Source organism: Siniperca chuatsi, linkage group LG20 (genome assembly GCF_020085105.1).
Source record: "Siniperca chuatsi isolate FFG_IHB_CAS linkage group LG20, ASM2008510v1, whole genome shotgun sequence".
NCBI classification, from domain to species: Eukaryota; Metazoa; Chordata; class Actinopteri; order Centrarchiformes; family Sinipercidae; genus Siniperca; species Siniperca chuatsi.
In genome coordinates this window covers 13,484,838-13,504,230 of record NC_058061.1, presented here as the reverse complement: position 1 = coordinate 13,504,230, position 19,393 = coordinate 13,484,838, and the positions used below count along the sequence as shown (strand labels likewise).

Here is a 19,393-nt window from a genome sequence, read left to right as displayed (position 1 = left end):
AATCCATCAATAATATAGAAGAGGAATTTTTAACAGCAGTTGACTGAATGTACCTGTGGACTGAGAGTGTGAGTTTGAAGTGCGGACTGTTCTGCTCAACTGTGGAGGTCTTTGGGCTTTAGGAGATGTTCTGGCAGACACTGAAAGGCACAAACAAATCTCTTTACTATTTTTCACAATTCATACTGCCTTAGCAACATGCACACATGCTGTTAAAACACGTTCTAACACAAGTTCACACACCTCCATTAACAGGCCTGCCAGCGTCAGACAGCGAGTGTGGGAGTGAGTGGGAATGAGGGACTGTGTGTCCGTGTGAGGCAGGGGGGCTGGCTGCGGATGGGGCAGCGGAAGCAGAGGCTGGCGTGGGTGCTGGTCCTCCTGGAGAGCCCGGGCCTGGGCTTGGGCTTCCCTGGGGGTGGTGGGGAACATAGGCCCCACCTCTACCTGACAGAGGGCTGCTTCTCTCTGAGGGGGAGGCGCCAGGCTGGGGCCCAGCAGCAGAGGGCAATGGGGGTCTGGGGGAAGAGGAGGATGGAGGGGTGGAGCGATAACCTCCACTTAGACGGTTGTGGGGTGGAGGTCCTCCAGGACCTCGCTCAGCTCGCTCCCGCTCCCGGTTCATCTCTCTCTGACGTTGAGGTAATGGAATGTACTTGCCCTCCCTGAAAGAGAAAGATAATAATCGTTAATGTTATTAATTAACGCCTGTGCTTTTCCTACTATTAAAAGGCAAAATGTCTGCTGTGAAAAAGACCTATGGATCACACTGCTGCATTACAGTTGGGTGGATTGTAATCTATAATCTACGGTGAGACAAACACACTCTTTACATGCCCAACAAACAAGCAGCCCCTCTCACCTGTTGTTGGCTCCAGGGCTGTCTCGGCCCCTTTCGCGCTCTCTGTCACGGGGGCTCTCACGGCCCCTCTCACGATCTCCGCCATCCCGCACCACAGCACTGTACTTGTCCTCCTCGGTTTTGCACTCATCATTTTCAAGGCCGACACGATGGCGATACTGGGGGCTAGACTCAATCTCACTGGCCAGGCGAGCGGCGCGTGCCTCCCTCTGCCGGAAGACCTCGGTGTTGCCCTTCTCCAGTGGCACACTGGACAGCGGGAGAAAGGTGGGACAAAGAAACAAAATGTAAAGAGGGACTAGAAACCTTTTACATAGTTGATAAACCCAAAGTGAGCCCAAAACCTTTTTCATGTCAAATGTGTGCATCATACTGTCATAATTATTGAGACTTAAAGGAAATAATGATCTTATTGGCCGCAACAAGACTTTTTTTCATTTCGTGAGCTGGTAAGGATTCAGCGTCTTACCCAAGGACGTGTATTTCTGAATTACCTTAAGTTGACTTGAATATATATTTCAAGCTTGACTATTATCAAATTTGATGCAAGGTAGAGATGGTATCTCTAGTGAAACTTCAGTAAGGGCAGAGTTTGCAGGTTTGCAGTTTTCACTCCCACAAAGTAATAAATCATCTGATTACAGTACAACGTTTCCCTTGTCTCTGGTTTAAGCTGTAATGACTAGTGAGATCAGCAGGAGTGGTATAGTATTTGGTTAGTATGAAAACCTGTAAACTCCTGGTCAACAACGACATAATCAGACAATACTGCCATTTAGGGCCCAAAATAACTATAAAGAGATTCTCACTTTTGATTTGTAATTATACCAGAGATGCTACCAAAATGAATTTCACAATACACCATTTTATATATATATATATATATATATAGAAAAAGTTACATTCTGACACCTTTAGATTGCCTGTTTTGATTAACTTGATTACCACAAAATAAAGAACCACCAACTTCTATTTTTCTCCTGGTCTCCTTGCCAAAAATCCACAAACAGAATCTAACAAACTAAATCTTTTTAGAAATAAGCACAAATGCACAAAATAATATGGTGTAAATTCTTCATAACAAAATTTCAGGTGTGATTTTTCTACTGTTTTTGTAATCCAAGTAATCATAATTAATCAATAATTATTCGAGGCAATGAATCCATATGGAAACTTACGTATACATGGAAAGGCTGGAATCATATGTTGATGTGACACCATATTTCACTTCATTGTAACGGAACATCTCATTGGCATCCCAGCCATTGGACTGAAGAAGAAAAAACCCCAAACAAAACAAATAAAAATGGGGAGATTAATGGTGTGGAGAAATAATCAGTACTTTATAATAATGCTTTATTAGTAGAACAGTTTAAAAATAGATTGATTTCTTGTGGCATATCAGATTAAAAGGATTCAAAAGATTGAGTTATGAATCATAAACTAAATAAGAGACTGTATGTATAAAGTATGTATAATTGAGGGTGCATATCGTTATACCAGTTCTGAGGGCAGTTTTATTATTAGATGGTTAGTTGGCATTTCTGTGTGCGTTAAAGAGAGAGTGACTCACTGCATCATTTTCCAGATCGTAACTCTCTCCATTGCTGTCTCCTCCCTCCCATCTCTGCAAAACCTTCTCCTTGTGATCTCCATTGATGCGGCTGGAGCTGATGGCTGTGTCTGTGAAAGTGTCTAAAATCAAAAGGCAAAAAAAGAAAAAGATGAAGCTTTCTTAAAGTGTTACCTTTGGCAAGATTTGTCTGCTGCCTGCATTTGGGTCTGAACCTTTTTCTCCTCAAGATCAAGAGGCAATTCAAACCAGCCATACACAAAGTCAACTCAGATACTTTACTCCTTGTTACTCAAAGTGTGCACTTTGACATCATTTACAAAACCATTTACTATAAATCAAGGATACTCTTAGCATGAACGCAATCTAATGCTTACTTTCACCCAAAGCCCTCTTTTGTTTTTCAGGAGTAACTACATGTCTTTGCAGCAAATGCATTGCAGGTCTGTAAAAACTTGTATGTTACTTTCTTTCGCCGCTACCCTGTCTCCCAGCAAATGTGTGTTTGTACCTCTGGTGGCAAAGTTGAGGTCAACATCTCTGCAGATCATAGTCACCAGGTCTGAGGGGCTGAAGATCATAGTGTCGGTGATGTCCTCCCTCCGTGGCGGAGCTGATGTTGTGCCCTCCTCCTCCTTGCTGCATTTGTGTACAGCATCCACAGCCAACTCACACTAAGGACCAAACATTGGGAAGGAAGCAGAAATTTGAAGACTGCAGAGCAGAAATTAAATAACTACAGAAAGCCATATTTTCCCTTGACACAAGTTTAACATTACTATACTAAAATGGTAACAGGATTACTTGCAGTGCTTCATTAAATTGCCTGTGCGCTCAACATGAGCTTCTTACCCGAGAACTGAGAGTCTTGAAAATGCCTTCAAATACACTGCCATTCTTCACTCTTATGTCACAGGTGGAACCCTGAGAGAGATAAAGATTTTGTTATTTAACCAGAAAAGTAAGTCAAAAACAAATAGCTATTTAGATCAATGATACACCCAAAACTGGAACAGCATTTGTGGATTAATTATTTTGTACACTGTATACAGTGTGCCTCTTCACAAACAAAAATAATATATGCCCATTTTTCGCAGTCAGATGGAGAAAGGATTTTAACCAGCAACCTTCTTCCAGCTGCTGTAACCCTTCACTGCCTGTGACAGACACAGCAGATCATGAAAGAAAAGGCAGCTTTACAGTAGGTAAGTTACATGTTACCTCTGACTATTATAGTACATGTCAAAGGGGGTGATGCAAGCCATTAATTTTCTAAGATAATCATCCTGGTCTGAGAAGAACATTGATAATAAGCCAAATGACTTACCACAACAGCTGTGAGGAAATGAAGCATTCTGGCATTGTTGTAAACACCCTCAAACACCTGCATATGGGAAAAGGTATCAAGTATCCATCAAGAGAAGTTTCACTAAGACAAGCCATAAGAAAACCATCACAGTGATATTTTTAAAAGAGCATGGTTTGATGCTAAAAAAAACATCATTGTGATATATTTAACTTATATTTTAAAATTATGAACACTTGAGAAAACATGCAAAATGCTAATGGCACATCTATAATTTAAAATCTTCAACTATGTATATTATTACACCTTAAATATGTAATCAAAAAGGTGATGAATTGAGACTTAAAGATAAGACATTTCTTCAGTATCGCCCCTTAATTTGTAACAATGTTCACAATATGTTGTGTGTTTGTGTGCTGCCCAACATGTGGGGATCAGGATACTCACAGGAGATGACTGGAATAATGGCTTTGCAGAAGTTCGATTCCTGTGAGAAACAACACAGTTAAAACGTCTTTGTCTGCTTAGAAGCCAAAGGAGTATAACTTGTTTTCAAAGCCTGTCAAGGCAGTGTCACATTCCACATTGCGCATATACAGCATATGGCTAGACAAGCTTACATAGAGGCCTGACAAGTTCTCAAATCAACATTCCTACTGCACTGACAATCTACAGTTATATATACATAGTTGTTCTCTAGAGTCACCTATTATGAATTGAAACCTTACAGATACTGTCAGCCTTTCTTGTGTTAGGTGCTAGGCTTCCACCTGCCACCTTTATGGCTTTGAGCAAAAACAATGGCATCTGAACTGAGCCATTTTTCAAGGAGGTAATGTGTAGCATTATTTTCAATCTTAAAGAAAACTTTAATACTGGTTAACATCTCAAAAACATGTTCCAGTTTTAATTATCTCTTTAAAATGGGTCGCATATTTTTATCTCTTCAAGAAAGAAAAAGGGACAGCTACATCATTTACAATACGTTCATCTTCATAAATTCAATAAAAGGGACTGAGATCAATCTGGATGCTAACGCACCCTCTAAAGAATGCGCACATGGGATGGTAACACTGCTAGTCACATACACGGTAAAAAAAAAAAAAACTGAGACAAGAGTTCAGTAAGCACACACTCATGCCAAAGATTTAGACCACATATGACCTTGTGCTGGCCATTAAATCTCTTCGATGTTAATTATAACGTTTCTCTATCAAGCTTTACTTAGCTACAAAGACGTGTAATTTAATATTTTTCAAAACATCAACGTCCCTTCTCTGGCACTGACAGGCCAGATAAACTTTTTATCGCTTGTATGCTGATTTGCTACTCCTTGCTTTCACCAAACTTAGGCCAACCTCACTTGTCTGGCTTAGGTTCAATTTGAGGATTCTGATTGGCCCACAACAATTGTCAATCTAACACAAACTAATGTCATTGGCCTGGAGATAAGCTCTATTTCCGAGACACACCCACTGAGCACACAGCGCTTTAACCGGTAGGCCTCCGAGTCACAGGACAATCCACGGACTGTCCTGATAGGAAATCCCCAAACCGCTTACCTCCCGGACGGTGTCCTGTTCCCGCTGTTGATGCCGCTGACTGGGGAAGACATACCACCGGGGCCCGAGGTTCCGTTAGACGCTTTTCTCCCGCCTGAGCCGGGTTGCTGCTGTTGTTTCAGCATTGCGAAGCACACGGCTTAGACAGTACCAAGAGTAAGCTAACTTATGAACACTGATACCTGTCGATGTGAAGTTGCTTTGAAAGCGAACTATCTTTAGCAATATCGCCTGTCCTAAGGAGCGCAGAGCCGGTGTAACCTCAGTAAGACCGGCTATTGTAGCTAATCTCGCTAAGTGAATACCAGTCGCTTGTGGCCTAAAATGTAAAGGCAACACGCCTTGCTATTTTAATTAAATGTAACGTTAACATATAACTTAACAAATTTCCCCCAACTATCTACTTTGTTACCACCGTGGTTATGTCAAAGCAAGCGACTAATAAAAAGACACGAGTTTCCGTATAATTATTTAGCAATGGCTAGCTGAGTTAGCATTAGCTTTGATCCTCAAGCTCACTTCGGCCGCTTTCCCTCCGGGATTTACTTTCCTCTCTCTGTCGCGTCGCCTTAACTCCGGCACCGCTGACCTTTCCGTTAAAAATGAAGGTCTTAGAGTTACTGTCAGTTGCCTTAGGAAGTAAGATTTTTCAGGTTTCTTACTGAAAACCTGCTGCGGTCGGTCAACACCACCTCTCGGTAGGTTCACTTGACTCAATCCGCGCGCGGCTGACTGGAAACCGGCTGGAAGGGGGAGGGGGCGTTGACGTGCGCGTGCGCCTTTGACCTACCAGTGAGCGCGCGTACGTGGAATGATGTGTGCTGTGCATTGAATCGATATTTAATTAATAATGGTTTATCTCTGATATAAACAAAACATGGATGGTTTCTACTGTACACGTGGCAGTCACCACACAAAACATCAGTATTGTTTTGTTTATTTATTTATTAATTCCACCATCACCTTCCACCTTTTCATGTGCAATGTTGCTGTTGCTTGCTTTAGGTTTCATTTCATTCATCTAAAGGGCTTCTTTAAAGAGACAGCCAATGCTTAGGCAAACCGATTTGACCTAGTGCAACAACTTTGTCAGGGCGTCTATACAACAGTTATTACGACTGTAAGCTACAGACAGCATGGCAGCCTCCATGAAATGCGTTTGTGTTACATAGCAGGAGTTTCCCAAGGATCTTGATATTTCCTTAAATCTGACTGTCCTCTGCCAGCAACCTTGAAATTAAGCAAAAGACCTCCTTCGTGTTCTGCCGAAATTGTAAGTACCTTGAATAGTTGTTGCTTATTAGTTGCAATGGACCAACACATTCGTAAAATATATGTAAGTTACATGTGCTTGTGAAATTAAGTCTCAATGTTCTTCTAATCCCATTTGAAGTAAAATGGAGAGCTAACAGTTACCTCACTAACGTTATGAACTCTAAGGAATGCTACGATCTTTGTAGATTTGGTAGACCAACACCCAATACCTATGCAGAAGAACTGATGAGTTCTGTGCATACATTTCATTTATTCCGAGTACTGCTCCACTGAAAATCTAAAAATAATATAAAATAAACACATCCTGAAGGCTTGAAAGATGGCAGTTATGTCCTAACCTATAGTGGCTGTGATCAACTAGAATTCATGTGGATGTTAATTGTCACACATTTTCAGAAATAAAAAATGTAATTAATAATTCAAAGAACATTTAATTTGAAAATGCAGGCAGTAATGTAGGTATTTTGTCAATTAAAGGGGAACACCAGCAATTTAGTATTGCACTTTCATAAAGTTGGGGGACTTACAAGAGACAGATTTTAAAAAGAACAGTCAACATTTAAGCATCAGAAAACACGTATGATATCATGACTTTTAGTCCCTAGTATGGACCACAAATGCTCAAGCCCACATTTCCCCTAATGCAACTGATAGCATCTTTCTTTAGACCGCCCTTGCCCACCTCTTCCAAACCCCACACCTCCAGTTTGTTTCTTCTTCTTTTCCTTTCGGCTTTTCCCTTTCAGGGGTCGCCACAGCGAATCATGTGCCTCCATCTAACCCTGTCCTCTGCATCCTCTTCACTCACACCAATTAATTTCATGTCCTCTCTCACTACATCCATAAATCTCCTCTTTGGTCTTCTTCTAGACCTCCTGCCTGGCAGCTCCAACCTCAGCATCCTTCTACCAATATATTCACAGTCTGTGATGGGCAGACCAAACCTGCCCATCACATTCTCATCACCTCTGTTCCCTTCACCTACATGCCCATTGAAATCTGCACCAATCACCACTCTCTCACCTCTGGGGATGCTCTGCATCACTTCATCTAACTCACTCCAGAATTTCTCCTTCTCTTCTAACTCACATCCTACCTGTGGGGCATAACCACTCACAACATTGAACATCACCCCTTCAATTTCCAGCTTCAGACTCATCAACCTGTCTGATACTCTTTTCACCTTTAAAACATTTCTCACAAACTCCTCTTTCAGGATAACGCCTACTCCGTTTCTCTTCCTATCTGACCCATGGTAGAACAACTTGAACCCTGCTCCTAAGTTTCTAGCCTTGCTACCTTTCCACCTGGTCTCCTGGACACACAGTATGTCCACCTTCCTACTCTGCATCATGTCAATCAACTCTCTAGCCTTCCCTGTCATAGTCCCAACATTCAAAGTCCCTACTGTCAGTCCTACATTCTTAGCTTTCCTCTTCTCTCTCTGCCTACGAACACACCTTCCTCCTCTCCTTCTTCGTCTTTGACCAACAGTAGTCCAATTTCCACCGGTACCCTGTAGGTCAACAGCACCGGTGGCGGTCGTTGTTATACCTGGGCCCCGACCGATCCGGTATGGAAGTCATTTTCACGATTCGCATTTTAAATTTGGCATGTGTTTTACGTCGGATGCCCTTCATGACACAACCCTTTGCATTTATCCAGACTTGGGACTGGCACAAGAAGACACTGGCTTGTGCCCCCTTGCGGTTGCATTTGACCCCTTGCGGTTGCATTTCACCTCCAGTTTGTTTCCTGTTTAAAATTTTAAGTGTAGAGTCCAAGCCGAGAAATAACCCTGATGACATCACCAGGGTTATTTTTTTCAAATCCAACAATATACAACTGAGCTGAGTCGTAGTAATTGTGATGAGTAAACTGAACTTTAAGTGTAAAATCTTTATCTGTCCTTCATATATAGTTATTGATTCATTACTGCTTGAATCATTAAGCCTTGGAAGCAATAGTTCCTTATTTATTATTTTCTTTAAATTATTTTGAAGGGGTACATTAGCAGCAGCTTAGAAAGATCAGCTTAAATATCAAAATAATTGTTACCTGTCAGGCCTGATGCAATGAAGATGTAACACACAATCTACATTTTCTTATTATACTTAAGCAAACTTTTGAATGCAAGACTTTCACTTTTAATGGAGTAATATCCCACTGTAGTATCAAGTAAGTTCTATTTAACTAAAGATTAAAGCAGTTTTGCCCTCACGCTCTACTGTCATGTCCACATTTCTGACCATGTAACCCTTACTCTACAGGTGTGCATCTCACATGTTGACAAAGAAGCTTCCCCCCCTGCAGAGTTTCCTGGTGCTGGTTTCCAGACGTGCAAGTCACCTTGCTCGACAGCAGTATGATGTCATTGTTGTGGGTGGGGGTCATGCAGGGACTGAGGCGGCGGCAGCAGCAGCCAGAGTGGGAGCTGAGACACTCCTGGTCTCACAGAAAATACACACCATAGGTGAGAGGAAGGGCTTCTTTAAAGAGCAGCTCGCTCTTTACAAAAAACTTATTTTCCTCTTAGTGCAGTCTGTCCATCAAGATAGTTTTTTTTAAACATGTGCCACGGTTTTGGCGACATATTGTTGTGATCAATTTGATTGAGAACGTTTTTTTCTTTTTAGGTGCCCTGTCCTGTAACCCGTCTCTGGGAGGAGTAGGGAAGGGCCAGCTTGTGAGGGAGGTAGATGCCCTGGATGGGCTGTGTGGTCGAGCAGGAGACTGGGCTGGGATCCATTTCTCCATCCTGAATCGTAGAAAAGGCCCTGCTGTGTGGGGCCCGAGGGCCCAGCTGGACCGCCAGCGCTACCGCAAATTTATTCAGGTATCTCATACACAGATGTAAATTTCTGCATTTAGTCTAATGGACTGTTTCTCTGTGGATTAATTAAAAATGTCATTAACTGCTGTATATGTCTGCCTGTTGTTTCTCATTCAGTCTGAGCTGCTGTCCACTCCCAGGCTGACGGTGTTGGAGGGCTCAGTGGAGGAGCTGCTGGTAACAGAACCAAACCCAGAGGAGCCTGGACACCACAGAGTCACTGGGATACGTTTGGGTAGGGAGTGAATGAGAGCCATCTGCCAATGTTTACCTTTTTGTCTTACTATTACCATTAGGGTTTAAATTACATTTTGCAGCCAAGCTATTCTTATAAATCATGGCTGGTGTGTCTTTACTTGTTTCTTTGTCGGTTTAGCAGGAAACCTGTAGTAATACTACTCTATTCAAAACCTTAATTTTTTTTGTGTGAAACCTGAGCAGCTGATTGTTCATACTGTATATTGAATGTCAATCACTGTGGTCAGTAGATTAAAATGTGGCTTCATGCAATGACAAGGTTATCTAAAATTCTGAAATGTAAAGCAACAATGATTAACACTAGCAACCACTTTACTTTGATTTAAATTTCTATATTCAGTTTTGTAATGTTTAAGTATCAACACATTTTATTTATGTTCGACTCTTTTTGTCCTTGTTAATATTTAGTATCAAATTCAGATACATTTTCATCATCTTCTATTTATTCTTTTTTTCCCCTTAACAAATGTTTTTGCAGTAGACTTGTAAATCCGATCTTCAATCTGTATTTTTCTTTCTCTATTTCTATCTAGCTATCATTTTATATATGTCCTAACTAAATTCTAAATAACAGATTTTTTTTGAGAATCTGGAGTTTGTTTGGCATCTGATATCTATCTCTAACAAATGTGTCAACCGGTAAAATGCACTTTCAAAGTTTTACAATATAAGTTGGTAATAGCAGATGAAAGTAGTTTGTTGATCGGTTTATGATTTTGCACTTCTTCTGACATCTTCTTAGCAAATGGAAGCCACCCGATCTCAGCCAGCTCCGTGGTTCTTACTACTGGTACTTTCTTGTCTGGCTCCCTCTTCATGGGCCAAACCACGTCACCCGGGGGCCGGATTGGAGATGCCCCGTCGTGTGCTGGGCTGTCCCACACGCTGAGGGAGAGGCTGGGGCTGAGGATAGGCAGACTGAGGACTGGTACCCCTCCCAGGATTGTGAGGGATTCAGTGGACCTTTCCCTGGCTGACCTTCACCCTCCTGACAGTCATCCAACTCCATTCAGCTTCCTTAATACACACACACGCTGCAAGGTGAAGTTTATGTGAACCTTTTTTTATTAATTAATGAATTGTTTAGTCTATAAAATGTTATGAAATAAATTTCTAACTTTGAGAACACAAACAGAGCGAGGTTCAGACCTGTGTGATCTTTATTCACCAAAAATAATGAATTAAAATCCAAAGTGATGTCTTGAAGTTACTCATTTTGTCTTACCAATAGTCAAAAAAGAGAAGGTTTTTATTTTACAGTGATATGAAAGCAGCCAATCTTTACATTTGAGAAGCTGTAACCAACAAATGTTTAGTATTTTTACTTGATATATGATGTAAAGGGTTAATCAAGAATTTTGTTGACTAACTGATTAACCAACAGTTTTTTCAGCGCTAGTATTAAGGGAAAAGCTTCATAGTTTCATTAGTGTAGAAGATCTAAAAAGTGTAAAGGACTTCTACATTATATCCTTTTAATTTAATCCTTTCTAATTAATGAATGCTCTATTTTGAAACTAAACTCTTCTTAAGCCCGAAGAGCAGCTGCCTTGCTACCTGACCTATACTACTCCTGGTGTCGAGAGAGTGGTGAGGGAGAGTCTTCATCTCAACTGTCACATACAGCAAGACACCAAGGGTCCCAGGTACACACACACACTTGTACTTCTATCTTTGTGAGGACCGTCATTGACATAATACATTCCCTAGCCTCTTACCCTAACCATAACCTAACCCTTAAAACCAGGTCTTAACCTTCAAACCTAACCTTTGCAGTTGTGAGGGCCGGCCGAAATGTCCTCACTTTCCAAAAATGTCTACACACACACACACACATTTCTGAAACCCAGAAGTAATAACTCTAGTTCTCGTCACTCACAGATACTGCCCCTCCATTGAGTCGCGAGTGCTTCGCTTTCCAGGCCGAAAGCACCAGGTGTGGCTGGAGCCTGAGGGGGTGACCTCTGACCTTTTGTACCCTCAGGGTCTGTCCATGACCATGCCCCCTGACACGCAGCTCCGCCTCATCAGAGAAATTCCTGCCATGCACCGAGCTGAGATCCACACACCTGGTACGCTGCCTTAATCCCGTTTGATCTACATAGTAACAATTGACACGTCACTCAGTTAAAATGAAACAGCACGAAATTACAAACTAGTTACATCACTCCTTTGTTGATGTAAAAGTGTATTGAAATTTCTTGCCTGCAGTTAATGGATCTGACAGTAAAATGTTTCTTATTATATTTTTCCAGGTTATGGTGTGCAGTATGACTTTGTGTGTCCCACTCAGCTGAGCCCTGCCCTGCAGGTGAAAAGCACCCAAGGTCTTTTTCTAGCCGGTCAGATCAACGGAACAACAGGGTACGAGGAGGCTGCTGCACAGGTAGATACTTTTTTTCTGTACACTATATTTAGCAATTGAGGGTCATAAAACACAAATCAACTTTGTGATCATTTCCCTCTTTCACACTCTGTCACATAGATAGATACACACATACACATACATAGCTTACTGTATACCCATACAGAACTAGTTAGACTGGTTACAGGCCTCTGATTCACTGCCAACATATTTGTTCAGCGATTCAATTAGGTCTAGTGTTGTGGTCATTGATGGCTATTTCCACTAGCTGGAGAAACAATCGACTATTCAGAGTTTAGTAGACGGGATTAAGAATGGGGACATAGTTTCTACTACTGCAGAAATGAATTAAGTGAAACTAACTGCCAATTCAGTATGATTATCAGGTTAAGCAGGTGATGTATTTGCTTTATAAAACATATTTTCTCAAATAATTTATGCTGATGATCTTTTCTGTAATGCCAGTGAATTGATTGTTATTCCTCCATTATTTGTGGTTGCAGCGATGTCTTCTGCTTCTGCCTAGTGGTATATGATCTGGGCCTAAGAAAAGTGGGATATGATGATATCAATAATCACTTATTTTCATTCCAAACCTGCTCTGTAACTTGACAAGAATATTGTTAATCCAGAATCAATAAGTAGTATCACTTTTCCCTGCAATTATGCAACAGCTTGTTGAACCTCGTAATCACATTTTAATTGAATAGCAGGCGTTATCTAAATGTTAGGCGTATCATGTAGTTTTTATTTTCCAGGAGTAACAGAATGAGGAGCTTGTTGTCTTACTTGTAGTTGCTGTTTGTATCACTTGGAGATGGGGAGGGGTGGATTCTTCTTTCTTGTGGCAAATGGGGATCTAGTTTGTATACTAATTAGGAACACACAATCCTTTATACTTACACAAGTACTCATTTGTATAACAAAAGACACCCATATATAGCAAAAGGCTTAAAAACAATAGTAGAACTGCACCGTGGTTGCATCATATTTTCTTGACACTGTACATGAATTACAGTGAAACAGGTTTCCATAATAACAGAGGAGGAAAACTCTTTTGCTGTCTGTGCAGGGCCTGTGGGCAGGGGTGAACGCTGGCCGCTGGGCGCTCTGCATGCCTGTAGCGGCATTGTCTCGGACAGAGAGTTATATTGGAGTTCTCATTGATGATCTGGTGAGTCGAGGCGTTACAGAGCCCTACCGCATGTTCACCAGCCGGGCTGAGTTTCGAACCTCTCTGAGGCCCGACAACGCTGACCTCCGCCTCACTCTGAAAGGTAGGCATAGTGTCGGGGGTCTTGTATTACTGTAGCAGCGTGATTTACAAGACAGGATTACAGGATGTAAGACAACCTGTAATCATGAGGGATCCCACGAGTTGTTGTTCTACTTTCTGTCTTTTAGTTTTTCTCCTCTCATAAACTTTTTCCTCTGTCAGGGTTTGAGGAGGTGAAATGTGTGTCCTCCTTGCGCTACCAGGAGGCTGTGAGAGTTAGGGACAGTCTGCAGGAAGCACTGGCAGCCCTTCAGTCTCTCCATCTGTCCAGCCTCAACTGGAGACTAAAGCTGCCCGACATGCGTATGAGTGAGGCCAAGAGCACCTTACTGACGTGAGAGACAAATATTTAGTCTCAACATACAGTCAAAAGTACATCTGTGATCGATTTTTGGTCCTGACTGTTACTTTGTGGCATCTTTTTCAGTGGTATGCATGTGCTGCAGTACAATGATGTGTCCTTTGAAATGTTGGCATCTGCCTTCCCAGAGTGCCTTTCACCTTACTTGGAATTCTCACAAAGACTGAAGATAGAGGGTAAAAGCTGATTTTGGCATTTTGAAGCAACAGGAAAGGGGAACCTTGCCTTCATGAGCTGAATACCTGTGATAAATTCAAATGTTGCTTTGGTGTTATGGTCTTTTAAGCTACCATAACATAGTTAATAATAATAATTATTATAACATTTCTCCTCTTATTTAGCTGTGTACAGGCCTCACTGTGACCTACAGAAGAAAGAGATTGAGAGAATTCAGAAGGAGGAGAGCTTGTCTCTCCCCCAGGACATAGACTATTTCTCTCTGCCGGTGTCACTGTCTCAGGAAGTTAGAGAGATTTTGGACAGAGTTCGACCCAGCACTGTGAGTCTGTACATTCAAAGTATAGTGTATTTATTGCTTACCAACTTTTTGTTCTATTTTATATTTCCAAAGACATTTTGTCTTCCTGCAGAAGAGCCTATATTTCAGTAAAAATTTGTGTTATATAAAAGACAAGTGAATATGCAACTAATACCACGCTTTATTCTCCAGCTGGGTGCTGCTACACGTTTGCAAGGTATAACTCCAGCTGCAATCGTCCATCTCCTCAACTATGTGCGCCACGCAGGACAAAAAGAGAGAAGAACACACAGAAACCGACCAGACCAAAAGGAGGAAGGTGAAGAGGAGCGGTGTGCAAGAAATGCATCTTTACCTCAGTGAAATGACTCGTAAAATGTTGTGTAAAAATGTTTGTATTCCTGAAAATGTACAAAAGAATAAATTAAGGTATTTTAAGAGTGATACAGTATGAACCAATTTCATATTTTACTCTTTAAATTATAAAAAAGAAAAAGGCTAACAAAATAAAATTTTGCAGTAAACATTCTTTCATATACAACTATTTCCTCATGATAAGAAGCCCTCAAAACTGCCCTAACTGCTCCACTGTTAGCTATCCAACTACCTAGTGAAGAATTCTAATCCTGTTAGTAACATTACTGTGAACAGCATTAAACTCCATGTGACCTTCTCAGTGTCACTGCCATTAATAACAATGTGCCCGTCCAGCTCAGCAGTGCCTCTAGTGAAGAAACCAAATGGAAACTTCCAGTTAGGCTGAGGCAAGCCCCTGGGGGGTTCTGGGTAAACTGTAGTGTCCACAAATGTCACTTCGGTGGTTAGAGCGATAGGGGATGACAGAGGACACTGAAAAAGACGGGAGGAGAGTATTTGGACATATTTCATAGAGGTGAAACAACATGTGAAGAATTTTTGATGCTGGCCTCACAGTATATGTGCCTACCTTGACATGTTGACACTGGAAAAGGTATTTGGCCCCAAGGATGTAGCTCTGGGGAAGGTCTAATAGACCCTGGCGCGCCCACAGCACTCTGATCCAGAGAGAGTTGGGGAGAAAGCAGCCTGATTCACATGTTTCCTGAGAGAGGGAACACAAGGTTATAGATTAAAACTATCTTTTAATACAACTACATCCAAGATATCCAAAATAATCTGGGTCTTGCTGCAGAGCCAAACAGACTCCATGTTTATTCAAGTCTAATGATCTTCAAGTCCTACTGTACGCAGGCACACAGCAGTAACTGTGTAAGGTCAGTGGTCACAATGTTAAGTTTCAGATCATCCAAAAACATAACACTCAAAGTTATTAAACTTTCTTTATTAAATACTTTAAATTCCTGATTCAGCTGTACCTGCAGGCTGACAGGACACTCCTGGGTGATGACTCTCGTCCAGTCTGGTTGGGAGCCCAAGTTCATGGCGATCACATCAGGAGTAGCAAGCCCCTGCAAGATCCCGTAAATCTGGGAACGTAGCTCTGAACAGTCACTAGATGGGGAACTAAACAGCAGAAGGAGAGAGTGAAATGACGCGTGGAAGATGAAATAAAACTCACTATCGCACCACCACTCTTCATGTAAGAAACATCAATTCAAACTAGAGATGATAGAGGCGAAGCAAAATAGTGTAGACTCACCTGAATGTGCAGCCAGTGATGGTGTTGTGTGTAAAGAGGATGGATGCTCGTCTGCTGGGGTCAGAGGAACACTCCCCACTCTGTGACACCCCCAATGTGGTCAGCTGACTCACTGTCAAGGAACTATGATGCATGATTGACTCAAAGCTAGCTGGATAAATGACAATACAACTTAAAGAGAAGTTCATGATGTTGTTTGAGAGGATACAGGCTTCACTTCTCCATCAAAGCGACCAATGACAGGAGATCCAGCTCTAAGTCCGACTGCAGGGATCGGTCCTCCTGGAGTGGGGCTGGGTGTTGCCAGCTGGAAGAGAGAAATGGAATTAAGCTTTGACTCTATAGTTTATTTAGTGATTAAATCTGTGGCTTTAACAGGCTACCTGGAACTGTACAGAGTGTGTCTGCAACAGCAACTGATTTGGATCCACATCAGCTAAGACTACGTTCACTGATGCATATGTGAGTTCCCCTCTGCCTGTGTATCCTATGACAAACTCCACCTATGGGAGAAACAGGAAAAGAAGAATTAAGTTTTGTGATTAGGAAATAAATTGTGTGGGGGGAAAAAAAACATCACACATTTTCATCTACTCACCTTTTTCACCACATTGACACAGGAGTTGTTTTGTTGACTTGGTGCAGGCCATTCAGACAGTGGAGTAACTTCGATCTGAAACAAGAGTTAGTACAGCTCCTTACTTTAAAAAGAAAAAACACATCTTTAAATGGCATTAACTGTTTGTATAAAGGATATATATTTTTAATGCACATACTGTACCTCTACAGGCTGATAAATCCACATGCAAGAGGCCATATTTGTTAGTTGACGAAACACTTAGCAAGTTAATTTTTTATGCTACAGATACAGTTTTTCATACAGTAGATGCAGTATAAGGGATGTAATATAAGCATTTTTGCCTTATGACATGCAGGAGAAAATTACTGCGTTTGTAGGCTGACTGTTGACCAACTCGAGCAGAGGCATGTGAAGTGCAAAATGAAAGCGTCATGTATGGCTTTGAGCTGCATGTACAATCAGTGACTTACCAGAAAGTCTGACACTGGTGTTGTCTCCATTATTGGAATCTGTAATCAAAAATATTGATGTTAGCCTATCAGCTGTGAGATTCTCACCAGTAAGTAGCTACATAAAAGCATTTAGTGCAGACAGACTCGCTGACCTTGATCAATCTCAGGTTGGAGACGTAGGAGCGGGCGCTGAGATTTGGGTCGGTGGTGCATGACTGTGGAGTTAACATGCGGGTACAAGACAGAGACACAGACCTCAGGAACTCTGCAAGCAGAGGAAAACAAGGTTTTTAGGGAAAAAAAGAGTTATAGTGGTTGATATGGTTGTGATATACAGGCACATTATACTACACATATAGCAATGTGTTGACTGTTCATACATATTGTCTTTTTCCAAAAAGCAGCACAAATATACAAAAGGAAATGCCTGCAGATTCAGTTTGAGCCTGGTCATCATTTGGGAAAAAGTTACTATCAATGCAAAACTGCACTGAGTGTACTTCAGGGACTGTTGGAAATCCTTAAGGGAGATAAAAAGGCCTTCTGGCAAAATATGATTTTTAAGTAATTTTGCTGTTATTAGACATGAGAAAGACTGCTCATTCTGACAGGAGTCACTGACACAAAGCTTAACCTCGATGGCAGGTCCGGATTTGAAAAGGTTTGGGGGAAACTCTGCTACATTGTGATACTCAACAGTGTAACATACATTTTATTTGGTGTGAACTTACTTGCAGGATTGCGGCTGTTACAGAATGCAGCAGCAGCCCCTGGAGATGGCTGACGAAGGAGACCCCGGACAGAAAAGCTGGAGAAATATGTCTGGATGACATCATCAACCTACAAAAATGAGGAGACTTATATGCATTTCATTTATTAAAGATACACTCTCTGATTCAGCTTTAGTATTGTCTAGCAGCCTAAAATCTTTTAAAATTACTTTTAATACTTTAGATACAATATTGTGAGCAGAAAAACACAATATCTGTTTACCCTGTAGAAATCTCTGCTGTGGCTGCTGCTTTTAGGTGTTGGTGGTGAGAAGTGGTACGAGTCCCCTAAAGCTGGATACCGAGGTAGAGCTGGGAGGGACTGGGCTGAATTATCTGTTGAGAGGTTTAAAGAAATACAGATTTTTAATAGCATTTGTAAGGAACACTTATATGTTGCTCATTGATACGCTCTTGTGAAATTAGTTGGAAAATAATCAGCGATTCCCACGGTGATGGCACTGATGGCTGTTAATTAATTTAAAAGATTAATTATATAGTGTTTTTAAATTAATATATTCTTATTACATCTATTTACCTTCAGGCCGGACACAAAACAAGGAGTCGGTCACAGTGACAAGAGACGAATCCACATTAGCCCTGAACATCAGCCATTTCTCAATGCAAACGCCCGATCTGTAAAATAAAAGAGTTGAAATTCTTTTAAATGCTAAAAATGTGTTAGAACTTTAGAGCATGTGCAGAAGACTTACATGGCTTTCTGTGGACATCCGGTGAAGACAGTGCTCAAGTTTGCAATACGACAATCAACTGTGTCACAACAGCAGCCAATGTCACAGAAATCAGGGGTTAAATCACAGAGACAACCTGGATAACAACAGAAAAGACTTGTGTTAGTCAGGACAACTTACGTTTTGTGTAAAATTACAGAATGTTACGAGGTTAACTGGTTTAACAAGAGCACATAAGAAGACACATACACTGTCAGTGAAATTATTTTAAATCTTAAGCTATGTTAATGACTTTATTGTAAATAAACTATAGTTGTAAAAAGTGATTTCAAAACTGTTTGTGACAACTGATCTTATTGGAAATGACCTAGATCTTACTGGAATAAACGGAATAAATTGGGAGAACTAATTCGTGTTCCACCTCTGTTTATGAATCCATCAAAACAACGGTAAGAGGCTTACTTGGCCTAACAAACAAAAGAGGAAACAAAGGTAGCTGGACTGAGATTTTCAGTTCATGAGGCCATGTCCATTAACATGAAAAAGCAGGCAGGTGTAAGTTACCCTCTGAAATCACCACAGGTTGGCCGGATGTTGCAGAGGGCGCTTCAGTGACCACAGTGGGAGCTTCAGACACGGTCAGCGTCGTGGTTGCCATGGAGTCCAGAGTGACCGCCTCAGTGGTGGAGTCCACTGTACCTGTACCGCCCGGAGCAGGGGTTGCTGAGCTGAAAGGCTCCCCATTTGTAGGGCTGGAAGTGACCCCTGATTCTGTGACTGCGTTAGCCACACGTCCACACAAGAAGATAAATATCTGAACTGAGCGACACCACTGGCGGGAATTCATTTCATCAAAGCGACATAATGCGGTCAACAGTGCGAAGTCTAGCTGGCTAGCTACATATAACTTAGTTAACTAGTTAGCTGACAGTTAGCTGGATTTATCTCTCCTACGTCGTTCGCTATAATTTGAGACCCATGAACACGTACAATAAAATAAAACAACGTTAAAATTAAATAAGTAATTCAGAAAAGTTTTAAATGGATGCATTTAACTAAACATGCTAGACAAATACGCCGAAGAGCAACCTTCTTGTTACCAAGGAAATTG

At 41.3% G+C, this 19,393-nt stretch overlaps 3 protein-coding genes across 6 annotated transcripts in view; 1 reads left to right on the top strand and 2 right to left on the bottom strand.

Moving 5' to 3' along the window:
- The window catches only part of LOC122867954 (ataxin-2-like protein), an 11,430-nt gene extending 5,995 nt beyond the window's left edge, over positions 1-5,435 (bottom strand). For both annotated transcript variants that reach the window (XM_044179434.1, XM_044179435.1), the window contains exons 1-10: positions 5,304-5,435; positions 4,189-4,228; positions 3,763-3,819; positions 3,288-3,359; positions 2,947-3,109; positions 2,436-2,557; positions 2,041-2,132; positions 863-1,111; positions 244-665; positions 54-140 (exon numbers count right to left, since the gene is read on the bottom strand). In XM_044179434.1, coding sequence (XP_044035369.1) covers positions 54-140; positions 244-665; positions 863-1,111; positions 2,041-2,132; positions 2,436-2,557; positions 2,947-3,109; positions 3,288-3,359; positions 3,763-3,819; positions 4,189-4,228; positions 5,304-5,428 — 1,429 coding nt within the window. In that variant the 5' untranslated portion in view covers positions 5,429-5,435. The remainder of the gene's footprint in view (positions 1-53; positions 141-243; positions 666-862; positions 1,112-2,040; positions 2,133-2,435; positions 2,558-2,946; positions 3,110-3,287; positions 3,360-3,762; positions 3,820-4,188; positions 4,229-5,303) is intronic.
- On the top strand, positions 5,323-14,593 carry mto1 (mitochondrial tRNA translation optimization 1). 3 transcript variants are annotated; one of them, XM_044179437.1, is made up of 13 exons: positions 5,323-5,459; positions 8,849-9,051; positions 9,215-9,414; positions 9,529-9,646; positions 10,412-10,710; positions 11,203-11,315; positions 11,551-11,741; positions 11,925-12,055; positions 13,107-13,311; positions 13,473-13,644; positions 13,738-13,847; positions 14,013-14,170; positions 14,342-14,593. In XM_044179437.1, exons 2-13 carry the CDS (start codon positions 8,862-8,864, stop codon positions 14,510-14,512), a joined length of 2,058 nt encoding a protein of 685 aa, XP_044035372.1. In that variant the 5' UTR covers positions 5,323-5,459; positions 8,849-8,861; the 3' UTR covers positions 14,513-14,593. The 3 variants fall into 3 exon arrangements, with proteins under 3 accessions (XP_044035372.1, XP_044035373.1, XP_044035371.1); XM_044179438.1 differs by lacking the exon at positions 5,323-5,459 and adding an exon at positions 6,305-6,576 and having other exon boundaries at positions 11,215-11,315; XM_044179436.1 differs by lacking the exon at positions 5,323-5,459 and adding an exon at positions 6,322-6,576.
- Positions 14,313-19,393, bottom strand: LOC122867956 (tectonic-3-like). The gene is made up of 14 exons (XM_044179439.1): positions 18,847-19,393; positions 18,304-18,418; positions 18,129-18,226; positions 17,814-17,926; positions 17,552-17,660; positions 16,973-17,085; positions 16,839-16,877; positions 16,387-16,461; positions 16,172-16,291; positions 15,997-16,095; positions 15,789-15,892; positions 15,505-15,652; positions 15,096-15,230; positions 14,313-14,998 (listed from the first exon to the last, which is right to left on the bottom strand). The coding sequence occupies exons 1-14, from the start codon at positions 19,127-19,129 to the stop codon at positions 14,753-14,755; spliced, it is 1,797 nt and encodes a 598-aa protein (XP_044035374.1). The 5' UTR covers positions 19,130-19,393; the 3' UTR covers positions 14,313-14,752.

What these genes read in the sequence shown, in the direction of transcription:
- mto1 (XM_044179437.1), top strand. Translation starts at nt 8,862, where the DNA reads ATGTTGACAAAGAAGCTTCCCCCCCTGCAGAGTTTCCTGGTGCTGGTT. An exon ending in GCTACCGCAAATTTATTCAG is followed by an intron (nt 9,415 to 9,528) that starts GTATCTCATACA and finishes TTTCTCATTCAG; the next exon opens with TCTGAGCTGCTGTCCACTCC. An exon ending in ACAAAGACTGAAGATAGAGG is followed by an intron (nt 13,848 to 14,012) that starts GTAAAAGCTGAT and finishes CCTCTTATTTAG; the next exon opens with CTGTGTACAGGCCTCACTGT.
- LOC122867956 (XM_044179439.1), bottom strand. Translation starts at nt 19,129, where the DNA reads ATGAATTCCCGCCAGTGGTGTCGCTCAGTTCAGATATTTATCTTCTTG. An exon ending in CACCAGTGTCAGACTTTCTG is followed by an intron (nt 16,462 to 16,838) that starts GTAAGTCACTGA and finishes CTCTTGTTTCAG; the next exon opens with ATCGAAGTTACTCCACTGTC. An exon ending in CACACTCTGTACAGTTCCAG is followed by an intron (nt 16,096 to 16,171) that starts GTAGCCTGTTAA and finishes TCTCTCTTCCAG; the next exon opens with CTGGCAACACCCAGCCCCAC.